At 35.0% G+C, this 13,672-nt stretch overlaps 3 protein-coding genes across 4 annotated transcripts; 1 reads left to right on the forward strand and 2 right to left on the reverse strand.

Moving 5' to 3' along the window:
* Positions 1 to 499: 499 nt before the first annotated feature.
* RID3 (Transducin/WD40 repeat-like superfamily protein) lies at positions 500 to 5,677 on the reverse strand. Its single transcript, XM_028069780.2, has 8 exons — positions 5,313 to 5,677; positions 5,103 to 5,216; positions 4,703 to 4,836; positions 4,428 to 4,575; positions 3,288 to 3,487; positions 1,678 to 1,805; positions 872 to 1,110; positions 500 to 785 (listed from the first exon to the last, which is right to left on the reverse strand). Exons 1-8 carry the CDS (start codon positions 5,514 to 5,516, stop codon positions 609 to 611), a joined length of 1,344 nt encoding a protein of 447 aa, XP_027925581.1. The 5' UTR covers positions 5,517 to 5,677; the 3' UTR covers positions 500 to 608.
* Positions 5,678 to 7,564: 1,887 nt separating this feature from the next.
* On the reverse strand, positions 7,565 to 10,495 carry CRR2 (Tetratricopeptide repeat (TPR)-like superfamily protein). Of its 2 annotated transcripts, none has more exons than XM_028072576.2 (3): positions 10,211 to 10,495; positions 10,046 to 10,135; positions 7,565 to 9,692 (listed from the first exon to the last, which is right to left on the reverse strand). In XM_028072576.2, exon 3 carries the CDS (start codon positions 9,623 to 9,625, stop codon positions 7,649 to 7,651), a length of 1,977 nt encoding a protein of 658 aa, XP_027928377.1. In that variant the 5' UTR covers positions 9,626 to 9,692; positions 10,046 to 10,135; positions 10,211 to 10,495; the 3' UTR covers positions 7,565 to 7,648. The 2 variants fall into 2 exon arrangements, with proteins under 2 accessions (XP_027928377.1, XP_027928376.1); XM_028072575.2 differs by having other exon boundaries at positions 7,565 to 9,722.
* A 1,022-nt stretch (positions 10,496 to 11,517) lies between these two features.
* LOC114184198 (F-box/kelch-repeat protein At3g23880-like) lies at positions 11,518 to 13,387 on the forward strand. Its single transcript, XM_028071474.2, has 2 exons — positions 11,518 to 12,942; positions 13,152 to 13,387. The coding sequence occupies exon 1, from the start codon at positions 11,812 to 11,814 to the stop codon at positions 12,922 to 12,924; it is 1,113 nt and encodes a 370-aa protein (XP_027927275.1). The 5' UTR covers positions 11,518 to 11,811; the 3' UTR covers positions 12,925 to 12,942; positions 13,152 to 13,387.
* Positions 13,388 to 13,672: the final 285 nt, after the last annotated feature.

Consider the following 13,672-nt stretch of genomic DNA (forward strand, 5'->3'; position numbering starts at 1 on the left):
AAAAAAAAAATACTTGTTTATGTCAAATGTAATGTTTATAACTTTTCTTTTACAACTTACAAAATAATAAAATGAAGACAATTCTTAGCAATCATATTGGTTAAATAATTTGAGTCATAGTTCATAAAATTAAACATTCATGAAAAACAATACACGCACATACATATGTATTTTTTACCTAAACCAAATCCTAAAGAAATATCTTTAAAACAGTTTTTGAAAATATAATTCTCAACAAATTTTCAAAATAAAATTGATGTAATATAATAGATAAATTGATGAGGAAATGAATTATTTTGAGAAATTAATTGCCATGAACCTCAACAAAAAAGGGCAACTGTCTGAATAGGCACAATTTACTGTAAACTCTAGTTCCCAAATATCTAATGTATTAAACCATAATATGAAATCATGGAAAATTAATCAAATTCTGAAGTCACGAATCTATCCCAAAACGTTTTACCAATCAATTCTTCTAACATAACAAAAACCAATCAGGGGACCAAAATCACCATAGCATTGCAAATTAGCAGAAGGAAATCTAATGATGCTGGAGATCTACAAATTCAAGCTACAAAATTGAAAAGTGAAAGACCAGAAAAAATGTCTCAATTGTGATTTTCATCTAAGGTTCTGGCTTGACTACCATCCAACAGTTCGTTAACACAAAATTTATTTAAGTTTTCATACATATTCTTCCATTGGTTAGCCATTTGCATTGCCCTTTGGTAATCATGTTTTAGTTTCTCTGTCTCCATTTCAGAAGCAGCAGCTGATCCTTGATGCTGAGACAGGTTAAAAACAACATTAATCACAATCAAAATCAGGTAATGACCATCCTTTAATAAGAAGAGTAGTCACAGAGACAAACCTGAAGTTCCTTAATGTAATTAGATATCACATGAGAACTGAGGTATGAAGGATTTAGGGAACTCCTGCCACCCCCAAGACTGATAGTAGTGTTCATATCTGAGTCTTCATGTATTGAATTTGCATATTTTTCCAATGGAGGGGGTAAATTTCCTTGCTTTCTTGATGATGGTTGTACATTAGAAGATATGTGATTACTTGAGTTTTCTCGTCTAACAACAAGAATATTATTTACAGGCCCTGGAGTATCCACAATAATTAACATTAAATTTTAGCAGGACTCAATTTGAAAACATGCATGTAATTATAGTCATTAGATATGTCATCCGAGAAAAACCCTTAACAGTAACCAAGTGAGTAAAAAGCTATCCTGCAGAACATATTGATAAAAGGAATAGAGCATTCTCATCCAATTTAAAAAACAACAGGTCGCATATCAAAGACATTAAGAAAAAAAAAGTTTAAGAAAATAAAGGCTCAATAGCAGCAGATATAAATAGAAGTTCAATATATAATAAAAATACTGTCCAAGTCCTACTAGATATGTAAAACAAAGTGTTTCTTGTAAAAGCTCATCTGCATACTGAAAACATAGGTATCATACATGTGGTACGTTAGTTGCTTTACCATATAACAAATAAATTGCCAGTCTTCACTATATTCGAATTTTGCAAATGAAAATAACTTTGAGCATTGAAAAAGCAGAAATTCATTCGGAAAATAGCATAACATATGCATTACTGAAGATATATGCTATCAAAATTCTTTCTTGCAAAGCCTGGTCAAATTTCACTGTTTATACAATACCTTTAGCATGTTTGAACAAGCGGACGATTCGACGAGTTCTTGCATCCCAAACACGAACCTTTCCATCCTCTGACCCGGATATCAATAAATTCTGACTCGTGCTATATGCTAAGCAAGTAACTGTCTTGCTGTAACATTGAAGAACAAAATTAGTTAAATTACAATGCATAGATTAAACCAACTTTTTATTCTAGTTAACATGACCACTAGCAATGTGGAACGTGAGTTACTACAAAATAAACTAAAATTATAAAGAATGTATCTGCTTATGAATAAAACATGGTTCATTTACTTGGTTACTGCACAAATTCTAGTAATCAAAATATTCAAACAAATTTTGAAGCATCAGCCAACGGTTTCAACTTGGCATTGATATGTGCTGAGGATATGGTACAGAGACAGAAAAAACATGAAATTAGAGACATGAAAATTAGAGACAGAAAACAAGGATGAAAACATGAAATACCTGTGTGGGAGAGAAACAGAACTGCTATTTATTGCAACAAAAAGGAAAAGGGTAGAACAAACTCTGATACCAGGGAACCATGAAAGAGTGAACAGAATAAAGATAGCAACAACAAAACATTGGACATAGTGCAGAGAACAAAGCAAGGATGGAAAGACAGGGAAGGGTACCAGAAACATCAGAATTGGCCAGAGATAGTGCCAGAGAATTGTGGATCATCTTTCAGAGACACAAGAACGCACATAGACTTCAATTTTGAAACCCAGATAAGGGAGCAGAGTCCCAAAATTGTCCTCTAAATTAAAATTAAACATCCCAGTGTTGAGTGGACTAACGGAAGTTTTCAATTCAATCCTTAAAGAACGTTGCCCCTAATGGCTGTGATAGCAGCGTGCCTTATGCTACTTCATGTGCAATAGCAAGCCTTGAGATGCAATGGATTTCAATGGAACAGGCAATAGCCATGATGTGCCACAATGGCAGTATAGTTCACAAGTGACACTCCTATAGCTAAAAGCGTAGAAACAATTACTGCTTTAAAGATAAAAAGTTCCCATTGTTTAATTCAAACTCAAATAAAACATGGATTGATGTTTTATTCAAAAGCTATAACAGCTTAGTTTGTATTTTCTTGTAGTACAAGAAAAGAATAACCAATGAGAACAATCAATCATTTTTTGACATAGGTTGACCTAATAAATTGTAATCAGTTGGGTGTACAAACTACAAATGTCAACATAAATGATATAAAATCCATCGGTTATTTAATCAGTAAAGGGAATAAAGATTTCCTTGAATTCATCATAGCTAACAATTAAACTCTGTGCGATGGGAACTTGATACTCACTTTAGTTATCCATAAATTCTTAACAAAACTAAATGCTCCCAAGTCCCAAGCTGTCGCTCTAAGATCAATATTATTGCAGTTGGCAAATAGTAACTATCATATATGAGCTACGAGGGAGCACAAGACAATTGATGCATGCAACTAAATTGTTCAATTTTACAAAATAAATATGTAATTCAAAGAGAGAATTGCAATTGAAACGGTACGGTGTATTTGAAAAACTAACATCAAGAGATAAGACATCATCAATAAATCCATACTTCTTAAAATAAGCACAACAAGAGAAGAAAAGACAACCTTTGGTTAGAGAAAGAACCAATGATATGCATTCCATGATTATTACTAGCATCGCTTTCAGTGTTAAGTGCAGCAATAAATATCTTTCCATCTCTACTGCCAGCATAAAAGACATGTTCAGCTGGATCCAGTGCAATGGAATCAATAACTGAAGGGAATACTATATTTCTTAGTAGTGTTCCCCTAGATAAGCTCCATACCTAAGAGAAGAAGAAATTATAATCCAATTAAGTTGATTACAAACATTCAAACATATACCAACATACATAAACTATCTATAAATATAAGATTAATTGACACTTAAGTATCAAACTCTATAAATTACAAACATTTTTAATGCAGGAATATATTATATCCTCAATAGAACAAATTTTAGATGATTTAGAAATCTGTACATGTGCAATTTACTATCAATTAATTTCTAAATTAGATCAAATTTTGTAGACATTCCTGAGAACTTTTATTCAGCAGTACACTTAATAAAATTAATATTTTTGTAAAAAGTTATTAAAGATACCACTTTACAATATTTCACATTTTTGTATCAATGGATTTTATATTATGTATATAAATCAGTCAAATAAAAACCAAAACCAGTTAAACAGGGGCAGGGAGGCACAGATAAGATGAATGTGGATCTGAAGTGCAGAAAACAGAATGAGAGGCACAGATAGATTGAAATGAACAAAGAAGCAAAGCTCAAGGGGTTTTTCCAAGTGGGTTAGGGTTGGTTTTTATTTTTCAAGAAAATGAGTCTTTCTTATGCAAAGCAGGATCAGGCAACTCCACAGATTCTATGTCCAAGATTCTGCAATTCCACTGTTTACAACAAATTGCATCTTTCACGTGGATTAAGATTACAGGGAGCACAAAAATATCACAAACAATGCGATCCCATGACCAAAATTGCGATTTTGACAACAATGTCATTGTCACCAAATAAACTATAACAGCTGGTTTCCACCCATATTGAAAAAACTATTCATTTGAGTTATCTTGCTAAACATAAACTATTAGAATTTACAAATCCTAGAAATAGACAACTCAAGCAGGCAACAGTACATATAATTCTTGAGTAAAAGTACTTAATTGATTATCTATTTCTCTACTACACCACCCCAAAAAGACAGTAAAACAAACCTTGCAAGTTCGATCCTCTGAAGCTGACACAATAATTGCACTGCACCCTCCATTACCAATCACAACATCAGTCACGTGCAGGGAGTGCCCGGTAAAACTATACTCATAAAGATTATTAGCCTGCTGACCTCTGAAATCATCGAATATCCTGAACCACGAAAGCAGCATATGCCACTATAGTCAGCATTGCTGCTAGAACCCAAGCTTTACAGTATCCTAAAAGGAAATTCACTACTGCAACGGAAAGCAAAACAGAAAAAGGGAGAGAAAAGTACATGAAGAGAGACCAAACTCTTACGGTTCCATCTTCAGCACCAGATACCAACAACGAGTCATCTTCAGAAAAAACCAGACAAGTAACGGCCCTAATATGTGCACGCCACTTCTTAAGCAATCTACCGGTTTCAACCTTATAATCAATGCAAGCAACTCAGCACGGTACAGTAAACAGAAACAAAATAAGTCCCCCCTTTCAATTCATAATTCTCCACAACCTAACACCCAAAAAAATCTTCAGTATATGTTTAGATCATATTTCGTTCCACTTGTTCCGCTTAGGTAATGTATGTAATCCAAAACATTGATGAGGAAACAGACTGTATATAATTCCAGTCATTGATGAGAAAACCAGACAGTTGTAAAAAACATTAATGGATCACCAAACAAAACACTTACTTCCCACAAATAAATATCCCCAGATAAAGCTCCACCAGCAATGAAGGTTCCCAGGTGATTAGAAGCAAGGGGTTTAATAGGTTCAGCGGGAAAACTCTTCACTTCAACTTGAGGCTGCACACGCATCATTCATTATTAGTAATAATTTTCATGATATAAGAAAATGTTAAATAATAAAAAATAATAATAATATTACGAAAAGAGAACAACCTTGGACCAGGACCAGAAGAGAACAGAACCAGATGTCGCTGAAGGTTCTCGAAGCTGAGAGGAGGCGATGAAGCGAGGACCAACGGCGACAAGGCCATGAGAAGGGGAGGAGCAAGATTTGTAGCGGAGCTGCTCCGCACCGGTGTGAAGATCCCAGCATCCTATTCCGCCGTCCAAAGACGACGACGCCAAAACAACCTCCATTCTTCGTCGGAAGCACAGGTCGTATAGCAAGAGACTTCAAGGTCACACCGCGGAATAACAAATGAAGAATCAATGGAAGCGAGACCTAGCTATTGAGCAGTAGTGTTAGGAGAAGAGTTCTCTGTTTCGGTGGAGGCTACACCGCAAAGGATTTTGTTTTGATCTTTGTCCGACTAGGGTTTTCTTTGTTTTCTATAATTAAATCTTATGCCTTTTAATTTAAATTTAAATTTCATAAAAAGAATTAGGCTTAAATACCTTTTTAGTCCTCATTTTCGTAGTGTTTGTTGCGGATGATTCTCATCTTGACAGAATGTTTAAACTGGTCTGGTCCTCATTTTCGCAATTCATGTTTTATTTCGTCCTTTTCTGTAACGCTGTTTAAATCATTAACAGAGCATTGTACAGATGACACAGTTTGTATTACATATGGCTAATTAACGTTAATTTTTTCAATTTATGAGAAATTTTGCAATTATGGAACAACTAATACTTGTCATTTCATCATTGGATTGCAGTTGTAGCTAATATTTTGCATGAGACATCTGTATGCAAATTTTAGAAAAAGATTCTCTGACCAAAAAGTAAAGATACTCATGTGGAAGGCTTAAAGATACTCACCTGGAAGGCTGTTAGGAACACACACCAGCAGTTTGGAAAATAGTGATGTTAATAATTAAAGATGAAAAAATTTTCCTAATTGCAAAATTTCCCCTAAATTAAAAAAATTAAAGTTAATTAGCAATATGTACAGTACACATAACACACCCTAATACAAACGGTGTCACATGTACAATGATCCGTTAATAATTTAAACGGCGTTACAGAAAATGATCAAATAAAACATGAATTACGAAAATGAGGACCATTTTAAACATTTTGTAAAAATGAAGACCATTTTAAATATTTTGTCAACATGAGGACTATCCACAACAAACACTACAAAAATGAGGACCACAAAGGTATTTAAGCCAAAGAATTATAATTTGATTTAGAGTTTAATATCATGTATAAGTGATTGAGCATCATGAGCTTTTTTAAATTTTAAATTATTATTTTTTTAAATTTTAAATAATTATTTATAATAAAAAAATCTAGTTTTATAATTTTTCTAAAATTAAAATAAATATTTATAATAAAAAAGTTATTCACAAAATATTATTTTATTTTTTATTTTAATAACTAAAATTTATTTTATCTATAATTGTATATTTATAGTTACATACATATTTTGTTTTTCTAAGTTTATTTCTTTAATTACTATCTTTAAATTTAAACAATATTTGTAATTTTTTTTTTCTTTTTATCGAATATCTTTGTTCAATGATCCTATTATATCTCATTAGATTTGTAAAGAAAAAATTCATGTATATGCGTTTATAAGAATTATGTTCCTTGATGACAAGTTAGACCATGAATATATCATATCTTCTATTTCCTTTGTCACATTAAGAATATGTTCGAATTGATATAAATAAAATTGAAGATAATGAAATATACCACAAATATTATAAAATAAAGAGGAAACACAATGAAAATGATAAGAACCTGGTTTGTTTTATTTTATTAAATTTTGTTCTCAATTTAGAGAAAGTGAGTTTCTTTGTTTATTTTATAATTTCATCACAATATGTCCAAACAATGAAATACAGATTTCATTTCATTATTCACTATCGTACTCACTTTAAAATTAAAAAAAAAAAATCATTACATTTAATCTCTTTTTGTTTATAAAAAATAACTAAACTGAAGAATGGTAGCATGATGATTGTTTAGTAAGATAATAAATATTACCATTTTAGACCTCCGGAATGCATTATACCAACTTCGGTGGCACATCATATTCATTCACCAAGGTCCCAGCATATCAATCCATGCATCTCTCTCATATAACTATTTGTCTTTACACAATCAGGAAAACTTTCAAGAAAAGTTAATTCTTTGACATGGTATAAAAGAATATATCAGAAAGTTGTTAGAATGGTTGTGATTTTTTAAGTAAAATTATTCCAGCTCATTTAAAAAAGACAATAAATCTACACCAGAACTGGAGCTGATAGTGTTTGAAGCCACTATTTTAATCTCTGCTACTATTTTAAAAATACTTTCTTGAGCATTGTAACAGCCAAAAACTACCAATAGTCACCACAGGAACAAACTCCATCCCTAAAATGATGGAATCGATTCACGTCTCTTACAAGAATCTCTCTGTTAGCAAATTTGGAAATAAATTTTGTAACAGCATGACAGTCTTCACACAATCTCAAGTTTTTTCTGATCCTTATGGTTTCACCTTTTGCGGTATTAATGAGTCCAAAGGCAACTGCAAGCTTTTCGCTGTGTCCCAGTACAATTCTTTCCTTCTCTTCTTCATCAAGATCGTAGAGAACAACATTTGTATGAGGGACATAACCCTGCTCCTTCATCTCAGTTGACAACTTAACTACCAAAGCCTGAACCTCTTCAATTTGTGGGTTATGCTCGTCAACAGAGACAAACGAGTATACCTTCTTTTTCACTTCAATCCAGCTGCAACCGGGAAGCTTTTGAAGGCCACGAGCTTCCAGTAGCTTCATCACACTCTTTGCTTCACTCCACATCTTAGCTTCCGCATAAATATCGGCTAAAAGCACATAATTTCCAGCATTCTTAGGCTCCAACTCAAAAAGCATACTACTTGCTCTCTCCGCAAGTTCAACATTACAGTGAATCCTACAAGATCCAAGAAGGGCACCCCAAACTGTGGGTCCGGGTTCAAAATGCATATCTTCTATTAGTTCGATCGCTTCATCTAACCTGTTAGCTCGTCCAAGAAGATCCACCACACAAGCATAATGCTCCATACCAGGATGGATCCTGTACTTACTAAGCATGGATTCAAATAAAATCTTTCCTTCCTCAACAAGGCTGGCATGACTGCAAGCACCCAGAACAGTAACGAATGATATATAACTCGGTGAAATTCCGTGCTGGATCATGTTCTCAAAAATTTGGATTGCTTTCTTTCCGAAACCATGCATGCCGTAAATAGAAATCAAAGAATTCCAAGAAACAACATCACGATTCTTCATGCTATCAAACACCCTCTGTCCCATCGAAATCTCACCACATCTTCCATACATTGTAATAAGCGCACTAAGAACTGGCAGTATAGAATCAAGACCCCGTCGAAGGATATAACCATGAATCAACTTCCCTTGTTCTAATGCAGCAAGGCCTCCACAAGCTTGAAGTACACTAACCATTGTAACTGAATTTGGAACTGAATCACATGCCTCAAGCATCATTAACTGAAACAGTTCCAGTGCTTTCATAGGCATATCATTCTTCGCAAAACATGCAATCATAGCACTCCATGAGACAAAGTTCTTGGTAGGCATTGCACAAAACACGGAATTTGCATAAGACACACTGCCAAACTTAGCATACACATCTAACAGAGTTGTCATAACATGAATATTTGCTTCATAGCCATGTCGTAGAATATGGGCATGAATCTCCTTGCCCTTCCTGAGAGGGCAGACTGACAGCTCTGAAACAACGCAAGCCTTAAGCACATATGTATACGTGAATCTATCCGATGGGACCCCAGTGCAATTCATCTGGGCATACAAATCTAGCAGCTCCTCACCACGACCCACCATTGCCAGCGCTCGGAAGAGTGCATTCCAGACATATATGGTTCTTTCCAGCGTTTCATTAAATACCTTGCGAGCACGATCAATAAACCCGAGCTCATGGTACATATTGATAAGTTTAGTAGCTAAAAACGGGTCTTGGTCAAAACCCCTGTTGGTAAGATGGCGATGAATGTCAAGGCCATCGGAGAGCGAGTTCTGCTGGGCACATGAATAGATTAAATGCTCAAAAGTTTGCTGAGTTGGATTAGGCTCAATGCACAGGAGATGAATAGCCTGCTTAAGGTTCCCTCCTTTGCATAATGACTGTATCAATTGATTGTTGTTGCTCTTTATGTCTTTGATGGGGTTTGTTGAAGGGTTCAATGAAGCAAAAGTGACAGGCAATCTTGAATACACACGGGAACTGCAACATAGGTGGCTTTGAGATGGAGTATGTCTGACAATTTGGGGAATCTGAAGCACCCACATCAGACAATATTTTGATGCAACTCTCCTCCCAAAAGGCTTCGTCAGTGTTTCTGCTATAAAGGAAAACCTTCAATGGTTTTCCAAACCAATGTCACATCTGTAAGTAACATTAAGCAAGAAAGAAACCATAAACAACTCAAATTTAAGAAATAATGACATGATAAGCTCCGGCACAGATTTTACTTCAGGAACAAACAAATAGGATACCTAGGTTGTCTATGTTCTACTTTGTAACCCCCGTTTCAGTGTTTTATCTAAGATAGATATATACAGTGCACTAATTGTGCAATGAAGAGACATAACCCGATACAATTTCCCCAACAAAAACATACCAGAGGCGACAGTAGACGGCACGTTCACGACTTCAATACTAGTGTTTCACAGTCCAAACAGTAAATAACAAAAGTAAGAGTCTTGTACCAATTTGTTTAGCAAAGAAACTTGTTAAGCTTATTTCACACTGAAACAGTTGAACTACGGTGGGGGTTTGCGTCGCTTGGGTTACCGCCGCTGCCATGGGGGACCAACGTCAATGAACGATTAGCGCAAAAAAGGGGGAAATTTTCGAAAACTGTAAAAACGAACCTCGTCGTCGTCGTGGTTCGCCGCCGGCGCCGTGACCTTCGTCTCCGTCAGTGACTCGCTTCTTCCTCCACCAGTGACCACCGTGTCTCTAGAGTTCTGTGGGTTGCTGTGGCCGCCGACGCCGTGAGCTTCCTCTCCGTCAAGGGTTCAAGGGTTGCTGTGTTATGCGAATGCGAGAGAAAGAAAGAAGTGACGTGAGTGAATGTGAATCAGTGATGCAAAACGGGCCATCCTTACTGTACAACCTTCTGAATAATTAAAACGGGTCACCCGTAGCAGAAGATAAATTTCTTTTTTTTTATTATTCGGTTAAACCCTTTATCTTTTAATAACAAAATATCTTTTCAGAATTAGTTTGAATGTGTTTCTAGATTAGCATAGGTAAACCTAGAGATGTTCGGTTATTATAAGACAACATAATTACTTGGTTGTTCTTGTCTTGCCAATCTAGGTTTCTTTTCCCTTTTTTCTTTATTATTACAATACCTATGAAGTTATTCATCATTTACACTATTTCCGTTCTCTACATCTTTTTTTCACATTCTTTTATAGACATGTTCACCAATTTCCCAAAGTTTTCTCTCTAAAACTTCCAGGACAGAAAGTGGCTAAAGATTAACATCATTGTTTTTGTCGCTTTTAGATTATCTACTGCTTTTCTGTGATGTATATGTTATAAGTCCAAAATTACATTGATTTTGATATTTAAAACACCAGACACCCAACAAATGACTAAGATGGACAACACCACAAACCAGGAAAATATCTACAGTTGTTTGTTTTTTGCTAATACACCTTGTTCTATTGCTTTTCTTGCCATATCTGCATGCTTTCTAGCCCTTTCCTTTCTCTCTTCTTTTTCTTGGCATTCACCCATGACCTTCTCAATAGAATCCTCTCTAGTTACCTGAACCCGAGACTTATGTTCCTCTCCCAAATGCACAAAATAACCCAAGTCTTTTAAAAAATTTAAGTTTTGGTAAAAAAATAACAAGAAAACTATATTTTAACAAGTCTCGTGACTAGTGTGATATGCACAAAATTAAAAATACCATATTTTAGAGAAGCTGTTGGTGGCGTACACAAGCTTCACAAAGCAACAAACCCTATCTAAAAGAAAATTACATACAAAGTTGGTAGGTGTTGAGTTTTTTAAACATGTTGATAGGTGTTAGATTTTCTAACTTGAACATATTTCCGGTGATGTATACTTATGAAGAAATTAGCATCTTCACTTTCTGCTTTAAAGATTCCTTGCTTATATATAATAGATGACAGCACGGATCACTGGATGAACACTCCTTCGGATTCGAATAGCTCAACCACTTCACAAAAACACAACTTCAAACTGACACAGAATTTTAAAGATGAAATATTATTTTTAAAAAAGAAGTGAGCAAGTGGCAATATAATAGTGAAATACCAGCTTTTAGAGCTTTCCAATTTCCATGCAATGTTTAATTGTTTATTGGAAAGGGGAAAAGAGAGTAGAAGCTAAGATTCTAAAAATTGATGCCATGTTATAATAATCAGACAGAAACAAAAACAAGTGAATCAGTCAAGCTCACTGTTTTCTATCTGTTGTGTGTGAAAGAAAGAGCATGGAAAACCACACTCTCCCTCTGGAGTTGACAAGAGAAATTCTTCTGAGATTGCCGGTGAGATCTGTGTTGCGTTTTAAGAGTGTGTGCAAATCATGGTATTCTCTCATTTCCACTCCTCAATTTGGCATTTCCCATTATGACTTAGCTGCTTCACCCTCTCATAGACTTCTTATCAAATCGAAGGATTTTTTTGTTCAATCCATTGATATAGACGCAAGGCTTTTCAAACAATCCAGTGCAGTGCATTTTCTTTGCCTCCCTCCACCGCCCCTACGCCCCAGTGATGATTTTCATTACAAATATGGGCTTTTGGGTTCGTGCAGAGGATTAGTACTTTTATACTACCAGGGAGATCTCATTCTTTGGAACCCATCAATAGGTGTCCATAAACGATTCCCAAACTTCGAATGTGACTTAGCCGATGAAATTCTGCATGCTTTTGTGTATGATACATCAACGAGTAACTACTGTTTGATTCTTATTGGAACGGACGAGTCTCAAAGTGATGAGCGCAAAGCTGAAATCCTGATTTTCTCTTTCAAAACTGCTTTGTATGTTCCATTTAAGAGCTTTTGTTTTCCATTCAAGTGTATCGGAGACAAATTCAGCGCTGGGGTGTTGTTCAGTGGGGCTGTTCATTGGTTGGTTTTCACTGAGGATGAATATGTCGCTGTGATTATTGCCTTTGATATGATAGAAAGGAGGTTATCAGATATTCCTCTCTTTGAGCATTTCACTGCACAAAGATACAAAGTTTATAGCTTTGGGGTAATGGGAGAATGTCTCAGTGTGTGTTGCTCTGTCAGAGGCCGTACAAGTGCAGAAATATGGATGATGAAAGAGTACAAAGTGCAGTCATCTTGGACTAAGTGTGTGGTCGTACCCTTTTATAACTTTCTCAACGATCGTTTTTGCCCCATATGCACCACTAAGGATGGTGAAATTTTTGGATCAAACATTGGAGGAAGATTAGAGAAACGTAATCATAAAGGAGAACTTCTTGAGTTTCTAAATTTTGGTGGAGGTGGAGAGTTGTTCTGTTTCAATCTACAGTCTGCTGTGTATAGAGAGAGTCTTCTGTCTCCAAATAGTGAAGATGAGCAGCAGTAACAGACAAGAAAATTCAAGGTATGCACCCTTTCACCATTATATTCTTTCTTATTAGGGTTTTCCATGACATTTTACTATATTACTGTTTTTCTGCCCTTTCACCATTATATTCTTTCTTATTAGGGTTTTCCATGACATGTTACTATATTACTGTTTTTCTGCTAAAATCTTAGAGAATATCCGGTTAATATCCTAAAATTTACATGTGACATTCTTGTTTCCCGCAGGCTAAGAAATATGCATCTACCTTGAACTGATGACACGGCTAGCAGAAACATAGCACTTAGAAGTTACAAGAGAATCCTAATATATTATATTAAATATCAGTTTTAGTGCAGAAATAGTGTACGTTGTTGTAGTGGTGATTTCAATAAAGTTGGATTATCAACAGACTTTGTTATTTACTTGTGTTTCAGACTATCTTTTTTGTTCTTAATGTTACTGTGTTTGCAGTTTGTTTCTACTGTGCGCTTTTACATAGTTCTCAGATTCAAGCCAACTTATTTGGTTCTTTCTCTACTATTTTACAAAGTTCACAAACAATCTCACAAATTAATAACCTCAGAACGTGAAATTCCTCAACCAACCCTGGTATAAAGCATGGTATGTTATCAAATTATGGTAACGTATACTTTAAACATCTTATTATGGTAAGTTTTTGAGTCTGTTTTACACTTGTGTGCCACCCTGATTCAAATTCTTAAAGGAAATTTGTTCCCTGACATTCTCTGTGACTTTTGTTGCTCAA

This window comes from Vigna unguiculata, chromosome 5, assembly GCF_037176805.1.
Source record: "Vigna unguiculata cultivar grain cowpea cultivar isolate G323 ecotype 2 chromosome 5, ASM3717680v1, whole genome shotgun sequence".
In the NCBI taxonomy this organism is placed as follows: Eukaryota; Viridiplantae; Streptophyta; class Magnoliopsida; order Fabales; family Fabaceae; genus Vigna; species Vigna unguiculata.

What these genes read in the sequence shown, in the direction of transcription:
- RID3 (XM_028069780.2), bottom strand. Translation starts at nt 5,516, where the DNA reads ATGGAGGTTGTTTTGGCGTCGTCGTCTTTGGACGGCGGAATAGGATGC. An exon ending in TCTTCTGGTCCTGGTCCAAG is followed by an intron (nt 5,217 to 5,312) that starts GTTGTTCTCTTT and finishes ATGCGTGTGCAG; the next exon opens with CCTCAAGTTGAAGTGAAGAG. An exon ending in AGAGTTTGGTCTCTCTTCAT is followed by an intron (nt 4,576 to 4,702) that starts GTACTTTTCTCT and finishes TTCGTGGTTCAG; the next exon opens with GATATTCGATGATTTCAGAG.
- CRR2 (XM_028072576.2), bottom strand. Translation starts at nt 9,625, where the DNA reads ATGTGGGTGCTTCAGATTCCCCAAATTGTCAGACATACTCCATCTCAA.
- LOC114184198 (XM_028071474.2), top strand. Translation starts at nt 11,812, where the DNA reads ATGGAAAACCACACTCTCCCTCTGGAGTTGACAAGAGAAATTCTTCTG.